This window comes from Ammospiza nelsoni, chromosome 22 (assembly GCF_027579445.1).
Source record: "Ammospiza nelsoni isolate bAmmNel1 chromosome 22, bAmmNel1.pri, whole genome shotgun sequence".
Taxonomy (NCBI): Eukaryota; Metazoa; Chordata; class Aves; order Passeriformes; family Passerellidae; genus Ammospiza; species Ammospiza nelsoni.
Window position 1 is genome coordinate 6,469,408 of NC_080654.1, and position 27,760 is coordinate 6,497,167.

At 52.9% G+C, this 27,760-nt stretch overlaps 1 protein-coding gene across 1 annotated transcript; it reads right to left on the minus strand.

The window, feature by feature from the left end:
- Positions 1-348: 348 nt before the first annotated feature.
- On the minus strand, positions 349-27,757 carry ALDH4A1 (aldehyde dehydrogenase 4 family member A1). The gene is given in 16 exon segments (XM_059487402.1): positions 349-591; positions 1,720-1,838; positions 3,675-3,796; positions 6,444-6,472; positions 6,475-6,586; positions 8,373-8,420; positions 9,049-9,245; positions 12,636-12,709; positions 16,646-16,833; positions 21,415-21,489; positions 21,883-22,032; positions 23,989-24,144; positions 25,097-25,144; positions 25,248-25,340; positions 25,558-25,651; positions 27,690-27,757. Coding segments are annotated over 16 exon segments (1,653 nt in total). The 5' UTR covers positions 27,725-27,757; the 3' UTR covers positions 349-478.
- Positions 27,758-27,760: the final 3 nt, after the last annotated feature.

Consider the following 27,760-nt stretch of genomic DNA (forward strand, 5'->3'; position numbering starts at 1 on the left):
GGACAGAACCAGCCTGGCTGCCCTGCACACCCAGGGATTGGGGCTGCTGGGGACAGGGAGGGACACGGCTAGGGACAGGTGACAGGGACAATCCCAGCTCCTGCTCAGCCCCTTGGAGAGGGAACTGCCCCAGGGATGGGAGACCAGGAGGAAAAGGCAGGAAAAGGGAGCCGGGTCCAGCTGTGCCTCTGCAACCACCCCTTAATTAATTAATGACCTAATTAAGCATACTCACACAGAACCACTGAGGTTGGACAAGACCTTTAAAGCCTCCAAATCCAACCACTGCCACACTCACCCTCATGTCCCCAAGTGCCACCCGACCCAGGACACACAGGAGCTCGGAGCTTCACCATTGAACAACGCTTTGTTTTTTTTTCTTTTTTCCTTTTTTAAAGACCTCTCAGGAGGGGAGGGGGGTTGGGGTCAGTAGTGTGAGTGCTGTGGAGGGTGGCAGTGTCCCCAGGCTGTCCCCAGGTCACTGCATGTAGGCGTAGCGCCAGTCCCCCAGCGGCACATGCGTCTCCTTGATGGCCTGGGGGGACGTCCAGCGCAGCAGGTAATGGGGACCCCCGGGCTTGTCATTGGTGCCTGTGGGGACACACAGAGGGTGGTGACACCAGGGGGGTGGCAGGGACATGGAGGGACACGGGGGACGGGAGGACATGCGGTACAGGAGGGACACAAAGGATGGGGACACGGAAGGACATAGGGCACAGGAGGGACAAGGAGGGACACAGAGGATGGGGACATGGGACACAAGAGGGACAGGAGGGACACAGGGGACAGGAGGGACAGGAGAGACAGAGAAGGACAGGAGGTACAGGAGGGACATGGAGGGACTCAGAAGGATGGGGACATGGAGGGACATGGGGTACAGGAGGGACACAGAGGGACAAAAGGTGCAGGAGGGACACAGAGAACAAGGGGTACAGAGCACAGGAGGGATACAGAGAGATGGGAGAGACATGGAAGGATGGGAAAGACACAGAGGGACACAGGGACACGGGAGGGACACCGACAGAGAGGAGGGGGACATGGGGGGACATGGAGGATGGGAGGGACACAGGACACAAGGAACGGGAGGTACATGGAGGGAACTGAAGGACACAGAGCACAGGAGGGATGGAGAGAGATGGGAGGGACATGGAGGGATGGGAAGGACACGGGACAAGGGACACGGAGCACAGGAGGAATGTGGAGGGGTGGAAGGGACACGGGATAGGAGGGACATGGTGGGACACAAGGCATGGGAGGGACAGGCAGGGATGGGGACACGGAGGGATGCAGAGCAACAGAAGGGACACACAGGGATATGGAGGACAGGAAGGACGTGGAAGGACACAGGGATGGGAGGGATACGGGACAGGGACATGGAAGGACAAGGAGGGACAGGATGGACATGGAAGGACATGGAGGATGACAGGGACAGGACACAGAGGACAGAAGGGACATGGAGGGACAGGATGGACACAGAGGATGGGGACAAGGAAGGACATGGAGGGACAGGAGGAACAGAGGACATGGAGGGACGGGAGGGACATGGAGAGACAAGGAGGATGGGAGGAACAGGAGGGACACAGAAGGATGGGGACAAGGAAGGACATGGAGGAACAGGAGGACAAGGGACACAGAGCACAGGAAGGACATGGGGGGACACAGGGGACAGGAGTGACACAGGGGGGACACAGGGGGGCTGTCCAGCAGCGCTGGGGTCACCTGAGATGCGGGCACCCCCAAAGGGCTGCTGGGCCACCACGGCCCCCGTGGATTTGTCGTTGATGTAGACGTTGCCGGCGGCGTGGCGCAGCAGCCTCAGGGACTCCTCGATGGCAGCCCTGCCAGGGACAGGGACAGGGACAGGCTGAGTGTCACAGACATCTTTTATAAAAAAGCCTTTCCTTAGGATTTTTCCTCCTGAGAAGCTGGGAGGCCTCAGGAACAAAATGTAAACAATGGTTATCTGCTGCTGTGGAATGCAACAGGTGCATCTGGGATTGGTCTCATGTGGTTGTTTGTAATTAATGGCCAATCACAGTCAGCTGGCTTGGACAGAGAGTCTGAACCACAAAGCTTTGTTATCATTCTTCTTTTTCTATTCTTAGCTAGCCTTCTGCTGAAATCCTTTCTTCTATTCTTTTAGTATAGTTTTAATGTAATATATATCATAAAATAACAAATCAAGCCTTCTGAAACATGGAGTCAGATCCTCATCTCTCCCCTCACCCTCAAACCCCTGTGACACCATCACACCTGAGCACAGCCCAGGGGCTGCAGAGCTACCAGACTGCACAAAGAGGGGCTTGGGTCCCCTCCAGAAGGGTTTGAGTCTCCTCAAGAGGAGTTTGTGCCCCCTCCACGGGGGTTTGTGCACCTTCCAAAGGGGTTTGGGTCTCCTCCAGAGGGATTGGTGTCCCCTCCATCAGGGTTTGTGCCCCCTCCAGAGGGGTCTGGGTCCCCTCATGCTCAGTTCCTGCCCTCAGGGGTTTCACACACACACAGCCCCTGCATTTTCCCTCCTTTGAGGTTTTTTTACAGTTTCTTTCTCTGTTTACATTTCATGGGTTGCTCTCCCTCACTGTCCAGAGCAGCTGTGGCTGTCCCACCCCTGGCAGTGCCCCAGGCCAGGCTGGAGGGGCTTGGAGCTCCCTGGGACATTGGGAGGTGGCCCTGGATCAGCTCTAAGGCCCCTCCAGCCCAGAATTCTGGGACAATTTTGGGTCATTCTCTCTGAGGTGACACCAGGGGTTCACCCCCACGTGCTCCAAATGTTCCTTTGGGATAATTCCTCACTGAAAAAAAAGCTTATTTGGGCTAAGAAAGCCCAAAAAAACTAACTAAGCTAAACTTCCAAACCATCCCTTTCCCTTCTTGCAGGAGGAGCAGCAAAAGGGGAAGGGAAGGGAAAGGGAAAAGGAAAGGGAAAGGGAAAGGAACAAAATGTAAAGAAGGGAAAGAAAAGGAAAGAGGGAAAGGAAAAGGAAAGAAGGGAAGGAAAAGGAGAAAGGGAAGGAAGGGAAAGGAGAAGGAAAAGGAAAGAATGGAAGGAAAAGGACAGAAGGGAAGGAAAAGGAGAAAAGAAAGGAAAAGGGACCAAAGGGAAGGAAAAGGAGACAAGGAAGGAAGGAAAAGGAGAAGGGCAAGGAAAAGGAGAGAAAGGAAGGAAAAGGGAGAGGGGCAAAGGAAAAGGGGGAAGGAAAAGCAGGGAGGAAAAGGAGAGAAGGGAAAGAAAAGGAGAGAAGGGAAAGAAAATGAGAGAAGGGGAGGGATGGAAAAGAAGAATGAAAAGGAATGAAGGGAAGGAAAAGGAAGGAAGGAAAAGGAAGGAAGGAAGGAAGGAAGGAAGGAAGGAAGGAAGGAAGGAAGGAAGGAAGGAAGGAAGGAAGGAAGGAAGGAAGGAAGGAAGGAAGGAAGGAAGGAAGGAAGGAAGGAAGGAAGGAAGGAAGGAAGGAAGGAAGGAAGGAAGGAAGGAAGGAAGGAAGGAAGGAAGGAAGGAAGGAAGGAAGGAAGGAAGGAAGGAAGGAAGGAAGGAAGGAAGGAAGGAAGGAAGGAAAAGATATTATAAGATATTATATGATATAGGAAGATAAGAAGGAAGATCCGTGGCTCAGTGCAGATGGGAAAAGCACCCCCAGCCGCTTTTTGGGGGAATTTTCGGCAGTTTTGGGACTCACTTATCCTGAGCAAAGATCGCCCCCGTGAGGCCGTAGGGGGTGGAGCTGTCGATGAGCTCCAGCACCTCCCGGTACTGATACTCGGGGTACACGAACACCGTCAGGATGGGCCCGAAGATCTCCTGGGGAGGCAGGAAACGCCACAAAACGTCAGGACTGACCCCAGAAACCCCATACACACTGTCAGGGTTGGCCTGAAAATCTCCTGGGAATGCAGAAAGTACCAAAAACCATCAGGATTGGCCCCAAAAAACCCACACACACTGTCAGGATCAGTCCCAAAACCCATACACCCTGTCAGGATCAGCCTGAAAATCTCCTGGGCACGCAGAAAAGTACCAAAACCCGTCAGGATAGGCCCCAAAAAAAACCCATAAAAACCATCAGGATGACCCTGAAAATCTCCTGGGAATGCAGGAAGTACCAAAACCCGTCAGGATTGGCCCCAAAAATCCCATAAAAAAACATCAGGATTGGCCCCAAAATCTCCTGGGAATGCAGAAAGTACCAAAAACCATCAGGATTGGCCCCAAAAAACTCATACACACTGTCAGGATCAGCCCCAAACCTACACACCCTGTCAGGATCAGCCTGAAAATCTCCTGGGAATGCAGGAAGTACCAAAACCCGTCAGGATTGGCCCCAAAAATCCCATAAAAACCATCAGGATTGGCCCCAAAATCTCTTGGAGGCCAAAAAACCCATATAAACCATCAGGACTGGCCCCAAAAATCCACACATCCCATAAGGATTGGCCCAAAAATTTCCTGGGAGTTCAGAAAACCCCACAAATTGTCAGGATCGGCCCCAAAATCTCCTGGAGCCCAAAGGATGACACAAACCAGCAGGATCAACCCCAAAAAACCCACACACACTGTCAGGATCAGCCCCAAAATCTACACACCCTGTCAGGATTGGCCTGAAAATCTCCTGGGAATGCAGAAAGTACCAAAAACTGTCAGGATTGACCCCAAAAAAAACCCCACACACTGTCAGGATTGGTCCCAAAATCTCCTGGAGCCCAGAAAATGCCACAAACCATCAGGATCAGCCTCAAAAACCCCACACACCCTGTCAGGATTGGACCCAAAAGTCCTATACAAGCCATCAGGATTGGCCCCAAAAACCCACACACCTCATAAGGATGGGCTCAAAAATTTCCTGGGTTTCCAGAAAACACCACGAACCATCAGGATCAGCCCCAAAAAACCAAAACACCCCATGAGGATCAACCCCAAAATCTCAGCCCTAAGTCTGGGATCAGCCCCAGGAAGGAGCAGGAGCTGCCCCACCCCAAAGAGCCCGACCCCAATGCAGGAACCCATTCCTGGGGAGCCCCCCAGAGCAGGGACTGGGGCTGGGATCCCACAGGGGTTTGGGATGGGATCCCACACCTCCCTCATTTGGGGTCCCACAGGGATTTGGGGTGGGATCCCCCACACCTCCCTCATTATGGGGTCCCATGTTGCCCCACAGGGATTTGGGGTGGGATCCCCACCTCTCATGTGATGGGATCTGGGATTTGGGATGGGGTCCCAGGATGCCCCACAGGGATTTGGGATGGGGATCCCCCCCACACCTCTCTCATTATGGGGTCCTGGGGGTCCCACAAGGATTTGGGATGGGGTCCCTGCAGGGATTTGGGATGGAGATCCCCCACACCTCTCTCATGATGGGGACCCAGGGGTTCCTATAAGGATTTGGGATGGGGTCCCTGCAGGGATTTGGGATGGGGTCCTGGGGCTCCCACAGAAACTTGGAATTGGGATCCCCCACACCTCTCTCATGATGGGGTCCTGGGGGTCCTCACAGGGATTTGAGATGGGGTCCCACAGGGACTTCGGATGAGGTCCAAGGTTTCCCCACAGGGATTTAGGATGGGGTCCCAGGTTTCCCCACAGGGATTTACCTCTCTCATGATGGGGTCCCAGGGGTCCCTGCAGGGATTTGGGATGGGGTCCCCCTCAACTCTCTCATGATGGGGTCCTGGGGGTCCCACAGGGATTTGGGATGGGGTCCCCACCTCTCTCATGATAGGGCCCCTGCAGGGATCTGGGGTGGGGTCCCAGGTTTCCCCACAGGGATTTAGGATGGGGTCCCAGGGGTCCCACAGGGATTTGGGATGGGGTCCCATAGGGATTTGGGATGGGTTAGGGTCGGGTGCCCACCTCTCTCACAATGGGGTCCCGGGGGGATTTGGGGTGGGTCCCCCTCACCTCTCTCATGATGGGGTCCCTGCAGGGATTTGGGATGGGATCCCAGGTTTCCCCACAGGGATTTGGGACAGGGATCCCCCTCACCTCTCTCATGCTGGGGTCCTGGGGGTCCCACAGGGATTTGGGATGGGGTCCCAGGGGGATTTGGGATGGGGTTAGGGTTAGGTCCCACCTCTCTCATGATGGGGTCCCGGGGGTCCCTGCAGGGATTTGGGGTGGGTGCCCCTCACCTCTCTCATGATGGGGTCCCAGGGGGATTTGGGGTGGGGTCCCAGGTTTCCCCACAGGGATTGGGATGTGGTTGGTGTTAGGGTCGTGGTTAGGCCCCACCTCTCTCATGATGGGGTCCTGGGGGTCCCACAGGGATTTGGGGTGGGGTTAGGGTTGGGGTCAGGTGCCCACCTCTCTCATGATGGGGTCCCAGATTTCCCCACAAGGATTTGGGACAGGGATCCCCCTCACCTCTCTCATGATGGGGTCCCGGGGGTCCCTGCAGGGATTTGGGGTGGGGTCCCAGGTTTCCCCACAGGGATTTGGGGTGGGTGCCCCTCACCTCTCTCATGATGGGGTCCCGGGGGTCCCGATGCAGGGCTCCACGTAGAAGCCCACGCTGTCGTCGCAGCCGCCGCCCGCCAGCACCGTCAGGTTGGGGGAGCTGTGGGCGTGCTGGAGCCAGCTCTTGATCCTGGCAAAGGACTGGGGACGGACAGGACAGGGTTGGGGGGCTTAAAAGGGGGGTTTGGGGGCTTAAAAGGGGGGGTTGGGGTCTGCAAGGGGGGTTTGCGGGCTTGAAATGGGGGTTTGGGGGTGTAAAAGGGAGGTCTGGGGTTTGGAAGGTGGTCTGGGGGTGTAAAAGGGGGGTCCGGGCTCTGCAAGGGGGGGTTTGGGGGCTTAAAAGGGGGGTTTGGGGGTCTGGAAGAGGGGTCTTGGGGTTTAGAAGGGTGGGTTTGGGGTCTATAAGGGGGGGGTCTAGGAGCTTAAAAGGGGGGCTGGGGGATTAAAAGGGGAGTCTGGGGGTTTTAAAGGGGGGTTTGGGGTCTGGAAGAGGGGTTTGGTGTCTGCAGGGCAGTTTTAGGGTATAAAAGGGAGTTTGGGGTCTGGAAGGGGGTTTGGGTTAGGAACGACAGGAAATGAGGGGTTTGGGGGTCTGGGGGTTTAAAAGGGGGGTTTGGGACCTTAAAAGGGGGATTTGGGGTCTGGGGGCTAATAACAGGGGTTTGGGGGTTTTAAAGGGGGTTTGGGGTCTGCAAGGGGGGCTGGAGGTTTTAAAGGGCGTTTGGGGGTCTGGAAGAGGGGTCTTGGGGTTTAGAAGGGGGGTTTGGGGTCTGCAAGGGGGGGTCTGGGAGCTTAAAAGGGGGGTTGGGGGATTAAAAGGGGAGTCTGAGGGTTTTAAAGGGGGGTTTGGGGTCTGCAAGGGGCATCTGGGGGTTTAAAAGGGTGGTTTGGGGGTCTGGAAGTGGGATTTGGGGTCTGCAAGGCAGTTTTAAGGTTTAGAAGGGGGGTTTGGGGTCTGCAAGTGGGGGTCTGGGAGCTTAAAAGGGAGGTTGAGGGATTAAAAGGGGACTCTGGGGGTTTTAAAGGGGGGTTTGGGGTCTGGAAGGGGCATCTGGGGGTTTAAAAGGGCGGTTTGGGGGTCTGGAAGTGGGGTTTGGGGGGTTTAAGGGGGGTTTGGGGTCTGCAAGGCAGTTTTAGGGTTTTAAAGGGGGTTTGGGGTCTGGGTTGGGACTGACAGGAAATGAGGGGGTTTGGGGGTCTGCAAGGAGGTTTGGGGGTTTAAAAGGGAGTTTGGGGATCTTGAAGGGGGGTTTGGGGGGGTTTAAGGTCTGAAAGGGGGGTTTGGGGGTCTGGAAGGCAGGATGACAGGAAAAGACTGGGTTTTGAGGTTGGGAAGGTGGTTTGGGGGGCTGAAAGGGGCTTTGTGGGTCTGGAAGGGGGTCTGGGTAAGGAATTACAGGTAAAGAATGTATTTGGGGGTCTGGGAGGGGGTTGAGGGATTTAAAAGGGGGTTTGGGGTCTGTCAGGGGGTCTGGGTCACTCAGGACACTCCGCTCTCAGTGCCCTCCTGGCTCGGAGGAGGAGCAGGAGCAGGGAATGCACACAAAACCCTCAGACAATTTCTGGGGAAACTCCCAGAATTTTCACCAGCAGGGCACACAACACTCAGCCACAGGCAGCTCCAGCTGATCCCTGTCCTCATCTGTGCAGCAAATCCCACCTGGGGTTGCTCTGGGCTCACCTTGATCCCCATTTCTGCAACAAACCCCACCTGGGGCTGCTCACCCTGATCCCTGTCCCTACTTTTGCCCCAACCTGGAGCTGCTTTGGGCTCACCTTGATCCCCATCCCCACCTGTGCAGCAAATCCCACCTGGGGCTGCTCTGGGCTCACCCTGTCCCCACTTCTGCCCCAAGCTGGGGCTGCTCTGGGCTCATCCTGTCCCCATTTCTGGACCAAACCCCACCTGGGGCTGCTCTGAGCTCACCTTGTCATCGATCACGGCCGAGAAGAAAGTGCCAAAGTCCTGGGTGGGCTGCAGGAGGCAGAAAGGAGGGGATGAGAGCTCGCCCAGCACCTGGGCCAGGCAGAAAGGAGGGGATGAGAGCTCACCCTGCACCCCAGAGCTCTCTCAGCACCAGGGCCAGGCAGAAAGGAGGGGATGAGAGCTCACCCTGCACCCCAGAGCTCTCTCAGCACCAGGGCCAGGCAGAAAGGAGGGGATGAGAGCTCACCCTGCACCCCAGAGCTCTCTCAGCACCAGGGCCGGGCAGAAAGGAGGGGATGAGAGCTCACCCAGCACCCCAGAGCTCTCTCAGCACCAGGGCCAGGCAGAAAGGAGGGGATGAGAGCTCACCCAGCACCCCAGAGCACCAGAAGCAGGCAGAAAGGAGGAAAGGGATGAGAGCTCACCCTGCACCCCAGCGCTCCCTCAGCTCCCCCTCAGCTCCCCAAACCCGTCCCGGGAGCTCGGGCAGAGCCGGCCCAGCCCTCCCCTAGGAGCGGCTACAAGTTAATTTCTAATCAGGGCCAGGAGCTGCGGGGCGGAGGGGGGATGAAAAGCCGGCTTCAATGGGAATTAGCAGCCGGTCCCCGCAGCCCCTAATCCCATCAGGCTCCCGCTGAGCCGCAAAGCCCTTCAGCAGCCCGGCAGCTCGGCTCACATCTCCCACTTTGATCTTGCCGTGCTCCTCCAGCAGCTTCTCTTTGATGTGGGGCCACAGCGAGGCGGGCGCGTAGAGCCGCGAGCAGGCGGAGCATTTCTGCCCGCCGTACTCGAAGGCCGAGCGCAGCGTGCCGTTCACCGCGCTGCCCACGTCCGCCGAGCGGTGCAGCACGTGGAAGTTCTTCCCGCCGCACTCTGAGGGACGGAGACGAAACGGGAGGAGCGGCCGGGGCGGGGCACAGCCCGGAACGGGGCTGGGGGCTGCCCGCCCCGGGGGTACGGGGGAACTGATGGCTGCATATGTGTGTGTATGTAATTAAATATGAATAAAGGACATAAATGTTAATATAAGTATAAATAATATAAATGCGACTATAAATATACTTATAATATAATAGGGGCTGATGTGTATATATGTTTATATCTAATGCTATCTATAAATAAATAATGACGTCTATATACAATATAATATTATATATAAACATATGATTATGATTATATTATATACTATATATTGTAGATATTATATTATATTATATTATATTATATTATATTATATTATATTATATTATATTAATATATTATATTATATTAATATATTATATATTATATATACTATATAATTGGAGGGAAACGGATGTCTATATATGTTTATATTTAATTAAATATAAATACGAATATATTATATTATATTATATTATATTATATTATATTACATTATATTATATTTTAATTATATACAATATATAATATATTATAAATTATATATATGATATTACTGGAGGGAAACGGATGTCTATATTTGTTTATATTTAATTAAATATAAATACGAATATATTATATTATATTATATTATATTATATTATATTATATTATATTATATTATATTAGGAACTGATGTATATATGTTTATATAATTATATATAAATATGTTATTATAACATAACCGATGTCTATATATGTTTATATATAATTAAATATAAATAAAGAATACAAATACAAATCTAAATACAAATATAAATATGTTATTATAATATAAGATAACAGATGTCTATATATATGTTTATATCTAATGTTATCTATAAATATATAAATATATAATGATGTCTATTTACAATATAGTATTCTATATAAGCATATAATGATGTGTATATTATATATTATATAATTAGAGAGAAATGGATGTCTATATAGGTTTATATATAATTAAACATAAATACTAATATAATATAATATAATATAATATAGGAACTGATGTATATATATGTTTATATAATTATATAGAAATCGAAATATAAATATAAGTATGTTATTATAACATAATGGATGTCTCTATATATGTTTATATCTAATGCTATCTATAAATACATAAATATATAATGATGTCTATATACAATATAATATTATATATAAATATATAATGATGTTTATATTCTATATTCTATATTATTAGAGGGGAGCTGATGTCTATATATGTTTATATATAATTAAATATAAATACGAATAATATAATATAATATAATATAATATAATATAATATAATATAATATAATATAATATAATATAATATAATATGGATGCCTATATATGTTTATATATAATGATATCTATAAATATATATATAATGATGTTTTATATAATATTATATATAAATATATAATTATGTCTATATATAATATTATATATTTTATATATGGTTATATATAATGCTATCTATAAATATATAAGTACATAATGATGTATAATGATGTTTATATATACTATAATAATATATATATATGATACTATAAATATATTTTTATATGTATAATTAGAGGGGAACTAATGTCTATATATATGTTTATATATAATGCTATCTATAAACATATAAAGATATATATCGATGTTCATATATAATATTTTAGATATAAATAACTATAATATGATAGAACTGTAATATAATATAATATAATATAATATAATATAATATAATATAATATAATATAATATAATATAATATAATATAATATAATATAATATACTTTTTATATCTATATCTATATTTAGAGGTGAACTGATGTCTACATATGTTTTTATATAACGATATAAATAAATATATATAATTATGTTTATATATAATATAATATATATTGTATATGTAAAATATATATAATTAGAAGGGAAACTGATACCTATATATGTTTTTATATAATGATATATATAAATATATATATATATAATGATGTTTATATATTATATAATAAAATATATTCTATATTAAATATATTTTATATGTTTCATGTATTTGTGACCCTGAAGTTGTTTTGTGTACAACTCCAAACCCCACACGCAGTGCCAGCTGCTGTTCTCCCGGTTGGGGCAGACACAGCAATTCCTCTCCAGGCCTGGCACTCAAGGACACCTCACTGCCTCAGGCCCCCAGAGATTCAACAAAAGGGAGCTGGGGGGAGCAAACTTGGGGTAAATTACTTCATTAGCTGAAGCTGTAATTGGAGGATTAACCCCCAATATGCAAATGGACAAAAGTTATCCCCCAAAAAAAGGGATACTCCAATGGGAAACCCTCCAAAAGTGTGAAAACCCGTGAGCTGTGGTCCAGTTTTGGGTACAGCCCTGCCTGGGATGTACCTGAGGGCCCTTCAATAAATAAATCCACCTGCTTTTAATTCCCTTCACTTGGTCTGGCTCTGTTTTTAGGCAGCCCCAAAAGGCATCAGGACAGGGAGAGCTGTGACCACAGGGACACAACCCTGCAGCAGGCGAATAAAACCCATGGAGAAGGGAACAAAGGGACCAACCTCAGTTCCCAAAGGGACCAACCCCAATTCCCAAACTTTGGCACCCCGAACACTGGGGTCCAACCACCACCTCCCCACCCTAAAATCCCACCCCCACAGCTCTGAATGTCCAGGGATTTCCTGCATCCCCTGCCCTCAGGGATGGGAATGCTGCCCTCTCCTCCCCAGGCACAGGAGAGGGGCAGCATTTGAATCCTGGGGGCAGATTTGGGTGCCCCAAAAGAATATAAATCTATTAGAGAACATCCAAAGGAGGGCTGCAAAGGTAGTGAAAGCTCTAGAAGGAAAGCTGATGAGGAGTGAAAGGTTTAGAGGGGAATCTGGATGAGGAGTGAAAGGTCTGGAGGAGAATCTGGATGAGGAGAGGCTGAGGTCACCCGGATTGTTCTGAGGTCACCCGGATTGTTCAGCCTGCAAAGGAGGAGACTGAAGGAGACCTCACTGCAGCTTCCCCATGAGGACAAGGGGAGGGCCAGGCACTGACATTGATCCCCTCTCTGGTGACCCAAGGGAATGGCCTGGAGCTGTACCAGGGGAGGTTTGGGTTGGATTTTAGGAGAAGGTTCTTCACCCAGAGGATGGCTGGGGGCTCCCAGGGGATGGGCACAGCACGGAGCCTGGCAGAGCTCAGGAAGGGTTTGGAGGCTGCTCCCAGGCACAGGGTGGGTTCCTGGCACTGGCCTGGACAGAGACAGGACTTTGCTGATCCTTGTGGGTCCCTTCCAAAATATTCTGTGATTCTATGAAGCAAAGAAACACAAAACAATGGGGCAGGAGGGGCTGGTACCTCCAGCCAGGCGCGGGAAGTTGCGGTAGCGCTCCAGGTTCTCTGACACCTGCTTCCAGAGCCGCCGGAATGTTCTGGAACACAGGGAGAGGCTGCTCAGGGCTCTGCTGCACACAGGGTGATGGGAAACCCTCTAAAACAAATGGGAAACCCACCCAAAAAAAAGGGATGCCCTGATGGGAAATCTCCTGAAAAAAGGGATGGGAAATTCCCTGAAAAAAGGGATGGGAAATTCCCCGAAAAAAGGGATGGCCCGATGGGAAAGCCCACGAAAAAAAGGGATTCCCTAATGGGAAACCCCCTAATAAAAGGGATCCCCTGATGAGAAAGCCCCCCCAATAAAGGGATGCCCTGATGGGAAACTCCACAAAAAAGAGGGATGGGAAGGCCCCCAAAAAGAAGGATGCCCCGATGGAAAATCACCCAATAAAGGGATGCTCTGATGGGAAACTCCATAAAAAAGAAGGATGGGAACCCCCACCCACTCTAAAAAAATGGATGCCTCAATGGGAAATCACCCAGAAAAGGGATCCCCTAATGGGAAACCCTCCAAAAAAAGGGATGCCCTAATGGGAAATCTCCTAAAAAAGGGATGCTCTGATGGGAAACTCCACAAAAAAAAAGAGGGATTGGAAGTCCCCCAAAAAGAAGGATGTCCTGATGAGAACCCCCCCCAAAAAAGAATGCCCTGATGGGAAATCCCCTAAAAAAGGGATGCTCCAATGGGAAACCCTCCAAAAAAAGGGATGGGAAGTCTCCCAAAAAGAGGGATGCCCTGATGGGAAACCCCCCAATAAAAGGGATGCCCTGAAAGGAAACCCAACCCCCACAAAAAAGGGATGTCCTGATAGGGAAAAATCCCACCAAAAAGGGATGCCCTGATGGAAAATCACCCAAAAAAGGGATGCCCCAATGTGGAACACCCTAAAAAATGGGATGGCCTGATGGGGAACCCCCTCAAAAAGGAGGGATGGGAAATCCCCCAAAACAGGGATGCCCTGATGGGAAATCTTCTAAAAAAGAGATGTTCTGCTGGGAAATTCCACAAAAAAAAAGGGATGGGAAATCCCCCAAAAAGAAGGATGCCCTGATGGGAAATCCCCCCAAAAAATGATGCCTTGATGGGATATTTCCTAAAAAAGGGATGCTCCAATGGGAAACGCTCCAAGAAAAGGGATGGGAAATCCTCCAAAAAGAGGGATGCCCTGATGAGAACCCCCCCCCCCAATAAAAAGGGATGCTCCGATGGGAAAGCCCCCCAAAAAGGGATGCCCTGATGGGAAACTCCACAGCAAAGGGATGCTCTGAGTGAAATCCCCAAAAAAAGGGATGCTCTGATGGGAAACCCTCCAAAAAAAGGGGTGGGAAGTCCCCCAAAAAGGGATGGGAAATGCCCCCCAAAAAAGAGATGCCTTGATGGGAAACTCCCTAAAAAAGAAGGATGGGGAATGCCCCGCCAACACCCCCCAAAAAAAGGGATGCCCTGATGGGAAACCCTACAAAAAAAAAGGGATGGGAAATCCCCCAAAAAGAGGGATGCCCTGATGGGAAATCTCCTAAAAAAGGGATGCTCTGATGGAAAATTCCATAAAAAAGAAGGATGGGAAAATCCCCCCCAACACCCCCCCAAAAAAAAGGATGGGAAATCCCCCAAAAAGAGGGATGGGATGCCCTGATGAGAAACCCTCCAAAAACGGATGCTCTGATGGGAAACTCCATAAAAAAGAAGGATGGAACCCCCACCCGCTCTAAAAAAAGGGATGCCTCAATGGGAAATCACCCAAAAAAGGGATGCCCTAATGGGAAACCATCCAAAAAAAGTGAAGCCCTAATAGGAAACCCCCTAATAAAAGGGATGCCTTAATGGGAAACCCTCCAAAAAAACAGATGCCCCGACGTTGAACACCCTAAAAAAAGGGATGCTGTGATGGAAAATCACCCAGAAAAGGGATGCCCTGATGGAAACCCCCTAATAAAAGGGATGCCCTAATGGGAAACCCCCCTGCACAGGGACTGGAGCACAGGTATCACACAAAGGCTGCACACAGCAGCTCCACAGCTTTAAAAATGAACTGTTGCAGGGAAGGGCACACAGAGAGCATCCAGAAGTTTCTGTTCCTCCCCTCTCCCCCCTTCCCTCCAGGCCTCACTGTGACAAACCCCTGGGCTGGAAAACAATAAAAATGGAAATGGGCTCGCAGCAGGAGGCTCAGCCACAGCACAGCAGAGCTGTGAGCCCCCACCTGGGCAGCCCCTGCTCACCCGAGCGTGGCCCGGCCTGGGGAGGGGTCCCGGGCTCTGACAGCCCCTGCAGGGACCGCCAGCTCCTCTGAGAGCCCATGGGACACAGCAGAGCCCAGGGAGCAAACCCAGCTCGGGGGAAACACACCTGGGGGCAAATCAAACATAACTGGGGTACAAACCCACCAAGGGGCAAACCAAACCCACCTGGGGGCAAATCAAACATAACTGGGGTACAAACCCACCTGGGGTACAAACCAAACCCACCTGGGGGCAAACCAAACATAACTGGGGTACAAACCCACCAAGGGGCAAACCAAACCCACCTGGGGGCAAACCAAACATAACTGGGGTACAAACCCACCAAGGGGCAAACCAAACCCACCTGGGGCACAAACCAAACCCACCTCGGGTACAAACCCACCAAGGGGCAAACCAAACCTACCTGGGGGGAAACCAAACTCAGTTGGGGTACAAAACCCAGCTGCGATGCAAACCCATCCAGGGGGCAAACCAAACCTACCTGGGGTACAAAACCCACCCTGGGAGCAAACCAAACCCACCTGGGGTAAAAAGCCCACCAGGGGGCAAACCAAACCCACCTGGGGTGCAAATCCATCCAGGGCAAACCAAACCCACCTGGGAGGAAACCAAACCCACCTGGGGTGCAAACCCACCCACAGCACCCCTGGGAGTGTCACTGCCCCTCTGGCTGTCCCCGTGCCCCAGGCTCAGCCCCAGAGCTAAAACCACTCCTCCCCCAGCACCAAAACCCTGCTCAGCCCCTTTTTGTCACGACTTTGAACCTCCTGTTTGGATGTAACCGTGCAACCACGTCCTGCCAGCTGCTGCAGCCCTTCCCAGGGCCAGGAGGAGCCCCCAGTCCCTCCCTGTCTCCACTGGAGCCCCTAGCCCCTCCCTGTCCCTAGATCCAAGAGGAGCCCCCAGCCCCTCCCTGCCCTCAGGGAGCCCCCAGCCCCTCCCTGTCCCCAATGTCCCCACTGTAGCCCCCAGCCCCTCCCTGTCCCCATTGGACCCCCCAGCCCCTCCCTGTTTCCCCTCTGTCCCCTGTCCCCCCCTGCCCCCATTGGAGCCCCCAGCTCCTCCCTGTCCCCACCAGTTCCCAGTGGAGTCCCCAGCCCCTCCCTGTCCCCAGTTCTCAGAGGAGCCCCCAGCCCCTCCCTGCCCTGCCCCCAATGGAGCCCCCATCCCCACTGTAGCCCCCAGCCCCCCCTGCCCCCATTGGAGCCCCCAGCTCCTCCCTGTCCCCACCAGTTCCCAGTGGAGCCCCCAGCCCCTCCCTGCCCTGCCCCTGTCCCCAATGGAGTCCCCAGCCCCTCCTTCCTGTCCCCCCCTGTCCCCAGTTCCCATTGGAGCCCCCAGCCCCTCCCTGTCCCCAATGTCCCCAGCTCTCACTGGAGTCCCCAGCCCCTCCCTGTCCCCAATGTCCCCAATGTCCCCAGCTCTCACTGGAGCCCCCAGCCCCTCCCTGTCCCCAATGTCCCCAATGTCCCCAGCTCTCACTGGAGTCCCCAGCCCCTCCCTGTCCCCAATGTCCCCAGCTCTCACTGGAGTCCCCAGCCCCTCCCTGTCCCCAATGTCCCCAATGTCCCCAGCTCTCACTGGAGCCCCCAGCCCCTCCCTGTCCCTGCCCTCCCCCTGACCCGCTAGCCCTTCCCTGTGTCCCCCTGTCCCCATCGGCGCCCCCAGCCCCTCCCTGTCCCCGTGTCCCCCCCCAGCCCCTCCCTGTCCCCCTGTCCCCAACCTACGGCACGCTGCCGGTGAAGTTGAGGCCGCAGAAGTGCTCGGAGCTGGTGACGGTGTCCCCAAACTCGGGCCCGTCCGAGGGCACGAACTGCACCACGTTGGGCGGCAGCCCCGCCTCCAGCAGGATCTTGTACACGGCGTAGCTGGAGAGCATGGCCGTGTCACTGGGCTTCCAGAGCACCACGTTACCCTGGGGACACACAGAGCATGGCCGTGTCACTGGGCTTCCAGAGCACCACGTTACCCTGGGGACACACAGAGCATGGCCGTGTCACTGTGTCACCGGGCTTCCAGAGCACCACGTTACCCTGGGGACACACAGAGCATGGCCGTGTCACTGTGTCACTGGGCTTCCAGAGCACCACGTTACCCTGGGGACACACAGAATTCTGAACAGGGCCACGTCACTGGGGACACACAGAGCATGGCCGTGTCACTGTGTCACCGGGCTTCCAGAGCACCACGTTACCCTGGGGACACAGAATTCTGAACAGGGCCACGTCACTGGGGACACACAGCAAACACCTCACAGGGCCATGACACTGTGTCATTGGGCTTCCAGAGCACCACGTTACCCTGGGGACACACCACAAACACCTCAACAGGGCCGTGTCACTGTGTCACTGGGCTTCCAGAGCACCACGTTACCCCTGGGGACACACAGAACACCCCAGCTGTGTCACTGGGGACACACCACAAACACCTGACAGGGCCATGTCACTGGGGACACACCACAAACACCCCAGCAGTGTCACTGTGTCACTGGGCTTCCAGAGCACCATGTTACCCTGGGGACACACCACAAACACCTCAGCTGTGTCACTGGGCTTCCAGAGCACCACGTTACCCTGGGGACACACAGCACCTCAGCAGGGACATCAGAACTCCCTGGAAGCTGTCCCAGAGCGGTGGCACCTCGGGGACACACAGCCTTTATTTCTTTTCTGTGCTCCCTATTATCCCATATATTCTCCACACACACACATGTGTGGCTCTGTAGGATTAGTGACTGCACTTCCCAGTATTTTTCCATGCCCTTTCCTGAGGCAGAAAGACAAAAATCCCCAAACTCAAAGCCCCAGGGGTACAAGGCCCCAGAGCTGTCCTGGTTCTTCCAGGGAACCAAAGGTGAGAACAACTCCTGGGATATTTCATGGACACCCAGCCTTTATTTCTTTTCTGTGTTCCCTATTATTCCATATATTCTCCAACACTCATGTGTGGCTCTGTAGGATTAGTGACTGCATTTCCCAATATTTTTCCATGGCCTTTCCCGAGGCACAAAGACAAAAATCCCAAAGCCCCAGAGGTACAAGGCCCCAGAGCTGTCTTGGTTATTCCAGGGAACCAATGGTGAGAACAACTCCTGGGATATTTCATGGACACCCAGCCTTTATGGTTCCCTATTATTGGTTTATATGGTATATCCCATTTTTGGGATATTATTGGTTTACATGGTATATCCCATATTATTACTGGTTCCCTATTATTCCATATATTCTCCACACATATCTAGCCCATTGGATTAGTGACTGCATCTCCCAGTACTTTTCCATGGCTTTTCCAAGGCAGAAAGACAAAAATCCCAAAACTCCAAGCCCCAGGGGTACAAGGCCCCAGTGCTGCCTTGGTTATTCCTGGGAACCAAAGGTGAGAACAACTCTTGGGATATTATTATGTTTATACATAAATATGATATTATTTCATGGGCAGAGCACCGCCAGTGCTGAGGGGTGCTCCAGACCAGGGGGGCTGCATCACTGCTTATCCTCCTAATTGGTGCTTTTTATCAATTTTGCTGATTTCCTAAAATCTGTAAAAATGTTCTCATCCCTTTGGGGTGGGCTTTTGGGGACATCTTTCCATCACTGCCCCTGAAGGCCTTCAAATAAAGATCTGCCCTTTTACGAAAATCATTTCCAGTTTCATTTCCAGGGTGGCAGCACCACCTTCACCCCAGCACTGTTTGGGCAGGGCTGGGTGTGCCCTGCTCAGCTGAGGGCACAAATCCTCCCTTTTCCTCTCACCAGGTGCCTGTGCCAGCCTTCCCCAAGAGGAGCTGGAAACCAGGCCCTGTTCCTGCCTCAGGACACAGGAATGTGCTCCTGATGTCACCAGCACTGCCACCAGCCCCAGGCAGGGCCAGCAGGCAGGGCAGTGAAAACAAAGCTCCTGCTGGATTAACCAGGCACAAACAGCACAAGGAGCTGGAGAACTCCCCAGGTGCCACCCCCTTGGCCCTGTGCCACCCCAGCCCTGGGCCCTGTGACTGCCCCATGTCCCCGTGATCCCTGTCCCTGTGTCACACGGCTCAGCCTCCCCTGCACGGGGTCACAGCCCTGCACAGGAGCTTTGTGTTACAGACATCTTTTATGAAAAAGCCTTTCCTTAGGATTTTTCCTCCTGAGAAGCTGAGAGAGGCCTCAGGAACAAAATGTTAACAATGGTTATCTGTTGCTGTGGAATGCAACAGGTGCATCTGGGATTGGTCTCATGTGGTTGTTTGTAATTAATGGCCAATTACACTCAGCTGGCTCAGACTCTGTCTGAAACAAACTTTTGTTATCATTCTTTTTCTATTCTTAGCTTATTCTGATGAAATCCTTTCTTCTATTCTTTTAGTATAGTTTTAATGTAATATATATCATAAAATAATAAATCAAGCCTTCTGAAACATGGAGTCAGATCCTCATCTCTTCCCTCATCCTCGGATCTCTGTGATCACAGTCACAGCTTTGCACTCCTGGCTCCTGCTTCCCAGGGATTTGCTGGGCAGGAAAACTCCCCTGGGCACAGCTCATGGGCACAGCCCCTCCAATCCCCCACTCCCAGAGCCCTGCAGCAGTTGGGAAATCCAGGCCAGGCTGGGCACTGCATTCCCAGCAGCCTGGATTGCCTTGATCCCAAGGAAATCCCATTGCCAGGACTGACTGCTGCACCTCTCACCCCTACGTGGGGACAGAAACTCTGGGGCTCTCATTAACATTCCCCTATTAAGCATTGTTCTCACTGGGGCTCTAATTAACATTCCCCTATTAATCAGTGTTTTCTCCTCACTGTAACTCCAGGTGCCCCCTGCTGCTGAGCTTCCCAAGGCACTGCTGGTGTCCTGCTGCCTCCTGCTCCCAGCCCAGGGCAGGGATCCATCCCCCTGCAGCATCCCAGGGGGAATTCACTGCCATGGGGTGTCCCCAGTGTCACTCAGAGCTGCCAGCAGGGGTTTGTGCCATCCCAGCAGGGCTCAGCCTCTCTGGGATGAGCTCATGCCCAAATTCCACAAAGCCAAGGGTGTCCTTCAGGTCCCGGGCACCTCTCTGCCCAGGTTTTGGGGACCTCTCTCCCCAGAAACCCTCCCAGTTCCGTGGTGGCTTCACCCTCTCCTTGTCCCTCCACCCCTTCAAATGTTTCACTCAAATACAGCTTTAAATGTGATGTTCCCAAATTAAAAGCTCCCCAGCCTCTTTGGGGCCAGCAGGAAATCTGAGCCTGACTAGCAAAGAGCTGAGGACAATTTGTTGGGTTTTTTTTCTTTCTCAGTGCAACAATAAATTAATTATTGCTGGCCCAAATTCACCAGGTTATTACAGTCTCTCCCCAAAATCCACCCTGCAGAGGCAGGAGCTGCTGTGTTCCATGGGCTGGGACACAAATGGGAATGTGCAGAAATGCTTTTTACCAATACTTTTTTTTTTAATATATATATATTTTCAGACCTTCTGTGCTCTCCTGTGTGCCAGTTCAGAGCTAAATGGCAGAGCCATGCCCCTAACACACACACTGCACCCAGAAGTGTCATCCCAGAGGAATGTGAGCAGCTCCAAACTGGTTACACTGTCATGTCTCGACAGCACCCCGAGTGCAGGTAGAAATCAAACCCTGCTGTGGTAATTCCCAGATCCCAAATCCAGCCTGGGAAGGAAAAGACCCCTTGGTCAGAGCAAAAACCCCAGGAGGGCAGGTTTGGGGAATTTGTGCTTTTTCACCACACTGGCAATCCAGACCCTGGGTGTTTAATTAAAGCCTGAATGCTGACTGGGTCAAGGGGTCCAACAGCCCCAGGAGTGTCTGGGGAACAGCCCCAGGGGGGCTCAGCTCCCTCCTCACACACCCCAGCCCAGCTGAACTTCAGGGCTGGGATCCCTGTCCCAACCTTTCCTTGGACTGTCCTGCCCCCCTGCCCCTCTGTGTCCTGCTCCCTGTCCTGTCCCCCTTTCTGCCACCCTGCCCCCTTGTCCTGTCTCCCATCCTGTAACCCTGTCCTGTCCCCGTGTCCTGCCCCCCTGTCCCATCCCCCTGCTCCCCGTTCTGTCCTGCCACCCTGCCCTGTCCCCTTGCCCCCCTACCCCCCGTCCTTCCCCCTGCCCTTTCCCCCTGCCCTGTCCTTGTGTCCTGCCACCCTGCCCGTTGTCCTGTCCCCCTATCCTGTGACCCTGTCCCCTTGTCCCACTGTCCTGCCCCTCTGCCCTGTCCTGTCCCCCTGCCCTGCCCCCTTGTCCCCATGTCCTGCCCCCCGTCCCATCCCCCTGCCCCCCGTTCTGTCCCCATCCCGTCGCCTTGCCCTGCCCTGACCCCCTGCCCTGCCCCCTTGTCCCCATGTCCCATCCCCCTGCCCCTTGTCCTGTCCCCGTCCTGCTCTACTGCCCTGTCACATCCCCTGTCCCCTTGCCCTGTCCTGTCCCCCCTGCCCTGCCACCCTGTCCTGTCCCCCTGCCCTGTCCTCTTGTCTCCCTGCCCTGCCCCCCTGTCCCCTACCCTGTCCCCCAGCACTCACCATCAGTGCCGGAGCCCCTGCCAGGTTGCCGCCAATGGCCGTGAAGTTGAAGGGGGACACTGCAGCCACGAAGCCCTGCAGGGACACAGGGACAGGGACGTGGGGACCCTGCTGTCCCCAGGGCGACCCTGAGGGGCAGGGGGGCCCAGCTCACCTCCAGCCCCCGGAAGACCATGGAGCACAGGGACAGGGTGCCCAGCTCACCTCCAGCCCCTGCTAAACCATGGAGCACAGGGACAGGGACATGGGGACCCTGCTGTCCCCCAGGGTGCCCAGCTCACCTCCAGCCCCCATGGAGCACAGGGACATGGGGACCCTGCTGTCCCCCAGGGTGCCCAGCTCACCTCCAGCCCCCATGGAGCACAGGGACATGGGGACCCTGCTGTCCCCCAGGGCCCCAGCTCACCTCCAGCCCCCATGGAGCACAGGGACATGGGGACCCTGCTGTCCCCCAGGGCCCCTGCTCACCTCCAGCCCCCGGTAGACCATGGAGTTGGTGCTGATGTCCACGCTCAGGGGCTGGCTCTGCTCCAGCTCCAGCGCGTACTTGGCGTTGAAGCGGAAGAAGTCGATGAGCTCGCCCGCGGCGTCGATCTCGGCCTGGATCACGGTCTTGGCCTGCGGGGACGGGGAGGGGATGCAGCAATGGTGCATGGGGAAATGCAGCAATGGTGCATGGGGAAATGCAGCAATGGGGCATGGGGAATGCAGCTATGGGCATGGGGGATGTGGCAATGGTGCATGGAGAACACAGCAATGGGCATGGGGGATGTGGCAGTGGTGCATGGGGAATGCAAGCAAGGGTGAATGGAGGATGCAGCAATGGGGCATAGGGGGATGCAGCAAGGGCACATGGGGGAATGGGTGCAAGGGGAATGCAGCAATGGGGCAATGCAGCAATGTTGCTGAGGGGTGCAGCAATGGTGCATGAGGGGATGGGCGCACGGGGAATGCAGCAATGGTGCATGGAGAATGTAGCCATGGTGCATGGGGGAATGCAGCAATGATGCATGGGGGTGCAGCAATGGCACACAGGGAATGCAGCCACAGCGCATCAGGGAATGCAGCAATGGTGCATGGGGGAGGGAATGCAGCAATGGTGCAGTGCTGGCTGTGGGGTGCCCCTCTCTATTGAATCAGGACACCCCCCCAAATGAGGGGAGAAGAAATGATGTATCTGACTCCACTGATATCAAAAGGCTAATTAATTACTTTATTATACTATATTATCTGTATTACATTACACTGTATTACATTACATCTAAACTGAATCTGCCCAGCACTCAACTCTGCGCACACAGCATTTTGTGACCATCCCCCAACAATCCCAACACACACACCCTGGTAGGCCAAGGAAACAAACCACCATCGCTGTGGGTAAACAATCTCCATGTTGCATTCTACTTTTGCCCAAACACAGGCACAGCAAGTGATAAGAATTGCTCTTCCTTTCTCTGAGGTTCAGAGAATGTGAAACCCAGAAATATTCTTGGGAAGAGCTGTGCCTTGCTCTTCTCTGTGAAGAGAAATGTGGCAGCACCTCCCGAGCTCAGTTCCCAAGGGTGGGGCCTCCTGCACTGCCTCAGGCTGATCCTGCTCCCAGGAGCTGCAAGGAGTGAGGATCAGCCTGGATCCCCCCACAGAGCACCTCCAGCCATTCCCACTGCCAAAAACCACCCTGGCAGCCCCTCCTGCCCAGCTCAGCTTCTGCAGCACCCCTGTCTTAGGCTGGAAATGGGGGTGTGTATTCTGTTCCCAACTGTCAGAGGTGGGGCAAAACCCCACAGATAACTGCCCAAGGAACAGGAGATAACAGCTCCACAGATAGGAACAGAACACACACTCCCATTTCTGACCTAAGACACAGGGATGAGCTGGGAGCATTCCCAGCTCCCTCTCCCATCCACAGGAGGTCTGAGGGATATTCAGGATATTCTGTTCATGGGGCAGTTTTCTTTATCTCTTCCACAACCAATCTTCCCTCTAGGAAATACCTTCTGTCCATGGCCACTGAGTGTCCCTGCATGGCTGAACAAATTCAATCATCCCATGGGGAGTTGCTCCACCCAGGGGAGGAGCCAAGCATTCTTACCTGGATCCAATCTGAGGTTTGGGACACCAGGGCAGCCTTTGCCCCCTGCATTCCCAGGGGAGCAGCTTTGTGCTGCCCTGCATGGCCAGAGGGAGCCCAGGCCCATCTGCAGCAGCCCTGGAGCTGCAGAGGAAAACTCCCCCCTTGTGCAGGATCCCTGCTGCAGCAGAGCCACAGCTGGCACTGCAGGAGGGCTGAGCCCCCGTGGGATGGGGCTGGGACACCCCCTGACACACAGGGGGTCAGATCAGATTCTCACTCTGACAATAGTTTTTTGTTGGCTTTCCTTTGTTTGCGCTACTACATTTGTATTTTTAATTTTCCTAGTAAAGAGCTGTTATTCCTACTCCCATATCTTTACCTGAGAGCCCCTTAATTTCAAAATTATAACAATTTGGAGGGAGAGGGTTCACATTTTCTATTTCAGGGGAGGCTCCTGCCTTCCTCAGCAGACACCTGGCTTGTCACCAGCCCATCCCTACCTGTCCCACCATGGTCTTGGCCAGCACTTCTGCTCTCCTCGGGCCACTCAGCATGTCAGCTGCCTTCAGGAAGATCTGGGCTCGATCCTGCACAGGCTTCAGGTCCCACTCCTTCCTGGCTGCCAGGGCAGCGTTAATGGCCTTGTTAATGAGCTCCTGTGGAGGCAAAAGGGAAAAGGCAGCAAGCAGGAGCCTCTGCAGGCTTTCACAGGGCATGAAAGAACACTGTGGTGGTGTTCACAGGGGTCTCAGGTTGAGGGAAGAGACGAGGATCTGACTCCATGTTTCAGAAGGCCTGATTTATTATTTTATTATATATATTATATTAAAACTATACTAAAAGTATAGAAGAAAAGGTTTCATCAGAAGGCTGGCTAAGCTAAGAATAGAAAGGAATGATAACAAAGGTTTGTGGCTGGGACACAGAGCTCGAGCCAGCTGACTGTGATTGGCCATTAATTAGAAACAACTTTATGAGATTAATCACAGATGCACCTGTTGCATTCCACAGCAGCAGATAATCATTGTTTACATTTTGTTCCTGAGGCCTCTCAGCTTCTCAGGAGGAAAAATCCTAAGGAAAGGATTTTTCATAAAAAGATGTCTGCAACAAGCTCACACTGCTGTTCTCAAGGTTAAGAAAAAAGGGAAGTTTATTTTCTGACTCTAACATTAATAGTTTTCTAAGAGTGACAGTGGATTGGAGGGTGACAGTGCCACCTCTCCAATGACACTGGACAGACCAACAGTCTATCAACGTTTTTTCTTCTCCTGTAAAGAATGTAAAACAATGAGTTATTTACAGGAAGTGTGTGAGAAAGTTTGCTACAAGAATGTCAACATCAGAAGGCTTAGAAAATCTTAATAAACCAGAACAACACTGCCCACCACCAGCTCAGAGGGAAAACGAGGGGTCACGCACCCCAGGCACAGACGACTGGTGCCATCACAACCCCAAGGTGGGTTTGTTCCAGGATCCCTGGGGCTTGGAAAGGCTCTGGAGCCTCCCTGCTCACAAAATTAATTTCACTAGCTAAACCAAGGCTAAGTGCTGCTGCTTCCCAAAAAAAACCAGCCAGGAAGAGGGGGGACAGAGAGGTGCACTCACCTTGTTGGCATAGCAGTACTTGGCCACCTTGTGTGCATGGTTAAAGGGCTGGGGAGAGAAGAAGAAGCTCTGTAGGAACCAGTCCCAGGGTTCTCCCGCAGGGCCCCCCCTGCTCTGCTCTCCCCCGTTCAGTGAGACCCCCCTGACTCACCGAGACCTGGTACCTCACTGTGGGGGTCCACACCTCCTCCCCCCCAATCACACACGGGATGTCCTCGGTCTTGTCCTTCAGGTCAGCCAGGGCCTGGCAGAGAGGAGAACGTGGTGGGAGCAGCTCCCAGCCCCTCCAGCTGCCCTCCATCCCCCTTCCCACGGGCAGAGGGAACTGGGAACAGGCTGTGGGCACGGGGCAGGGCAGGATGGGGCTGTCACAGCAGGGAGAGCTGGGGTGCCCTGCAGCACCTGCAGCACAGCCCAGGGCCCCCCCAGCCCCCAAACCCCCCAAACCCTGGCACCGGTACCTTCTGGAGCGCCTCTCGCTCGGGGCTCCCCGGCTTGAACTCCAGGATGGGCTCGTTGGTCACCTGGATGGCCGGGCCGTGCTGCCATCGCCGCCTGCGACAGGGCAGGACAGGAACTGCTGCAATCCTGCTGCTTCCTCCTTCCCCGGGAGGAAGCACCGGGGGACAGCTCGGCCCCGGGGACACCTTGGTCCTGGGAACACCTCGGTCCCAGGAACACTTCAATCATGGGTGACACCTCCATCCCAAGGGACACCTCGATGCCAGGGGACACCTCGGTCCTGGGAACATCTCCATCACGGGGGACATCTCAATCCCCAGGGGACACCTCAGTGCCAGGGACACTTCAATCACGGGGGACATCTTAATCCCCAAGGGACACCTCAATCCCCGGGAGACACCTTGATGCCAGGGGACACCTCAGTGCTGGGGGACATCTCAGTCCCAGGGAACCCCTCAGTGCCGGGCGACACCTCCATCCCAAGGAACACTTCAATCACGGGGGACATCTCAATCCCCAAGGGACACTTCCATCCCGGGGAACACCTCAGTGCTGGGGGACACCTCAACCTCTGGGGACACCTTGGTCCCGGGAACACTTTGGTCCTGGGAACACTTCAATCATGGGTGACACCTCCATCCCGAGGGACAACTCAATGCCAGGGGACACCTCGGTCGTGGGGGACGCTTCAACCTCTGGGGACACTTCAGTGCCAGGGACACCTCGGTCCTGGGGAACAGCTTGATCCAGGGGACACCTCGGTCCCAGGAACATCTCAGTGCCAGGGGACAACTCGACCCGGGGACACTTCAATCACAGCGGACACCTCGACACCAGGGGGACACCTCAGACCTCAGTGCTGGGGGACACCTCGGTCCCCAGGGACACCTCCATTGCAGGAGACACCACGGTCCCAGGGACACCTTAATCCCCGGGGGACACCTCGATTCCCGGCTGCCCCGCAAACCAGCCCCTGCTCCATCCCTCCCGCTGGATGGCGATGCCAGAGCCGGGAGCCGAGCCTGGCTCTCACCCCCAGCCCAGCACCCTTCCCTTGCTCTGCAAAAAGCGCTGGGACAGGTGCTTTAAAGGAACGAGGCACGGGATAGATTTGTAAGGAAAAAGGAACAGGATCGATTTTTAAGGAAAGAGCTGAGGATCGACCCAGGCTGCTCCAGCGCTCCGGCGGCTCCTGGCAAAGTCCAGGGGGCAAAAGCCGGACGGGCACCCTGAGCTGCCCCCGGTCACCGGACCTTGGCACTGACCAGCCACAGGAACGGGAGACGCTGACCAGATCAGAGATAATGCCCGGAAAAAGGGGGAAATGGGAGAAAAAGGAGGGGGAAATGAAGGGAAAAGGGGAGAAAACGAGAGGGAAAGGGGGGAAACGAGAGGGAAAGGGGGGAAACGAGAGGGAAAGGGGGGAAATGAAAGTGAAACGGGGGGGAAACGAGAGGGAAAAGGGAGAGAAACGAGAGGGGAAAGGGGGAAAACGAAGGGAAAAGGGGAAAAACGAGAGTGACAAGGGGGGAAACGAGAGGGAAAGGGGAGAAACGACGGGGAAAAGGGGAAAAACGAGGGGGAAAAGGGGAAAAACGAAGGGGACAGGGGGAAAAACGAAGGGGAAAGGGGGGAAAAGGAAGGGAAAAGGGGGGAAAACTAAGGGGAAAAGGGAAAAACGAGGGGGAAAACGAGGGGGAAAGGGGAGAAACGAAGGGGAAAGGGGGAGGAAAAAGAGCAAACAAGGAGAAAAGGAGAAGACAAGGGAGAAAAGAGGAAAAGCAAGGGGAGTAAAGGAGGAAAGCCAATAGGAAGCAGCGGAAAACAGGTGGAAACAAGGGTAAAAGGGAAAACAAGGGCTAAACTGTGGAAAGCGGGTGGGAAAGGAGAAAACAAAGGGGAAAAACGAGGGAAACAAGGACAGAAAAAGGAAGAAGGACGGAGGAACAAGGGGGATTGAGGGCTGGCAGTGCCCGCAGCTGGCAGCGGGACAGTGCCCGGGGATGGCAGGAGCGGCAGCGGAGCCCGAGCCCGCCCCACGCGTTGGAAGGGGGCAAGGGAAGGGAAGGGAAGGGAAGGGAAGGGAAGGGAAGGGAAGGGAAGGGAAGGGAAGGCAGGAGCCCTCACTCACCCGCAGCCCCTCAGCGCCCGCAGCCGCCGCCACATCCCGGCCCCGCCGCGCTCCCTGCCCGCGGCCGCCAC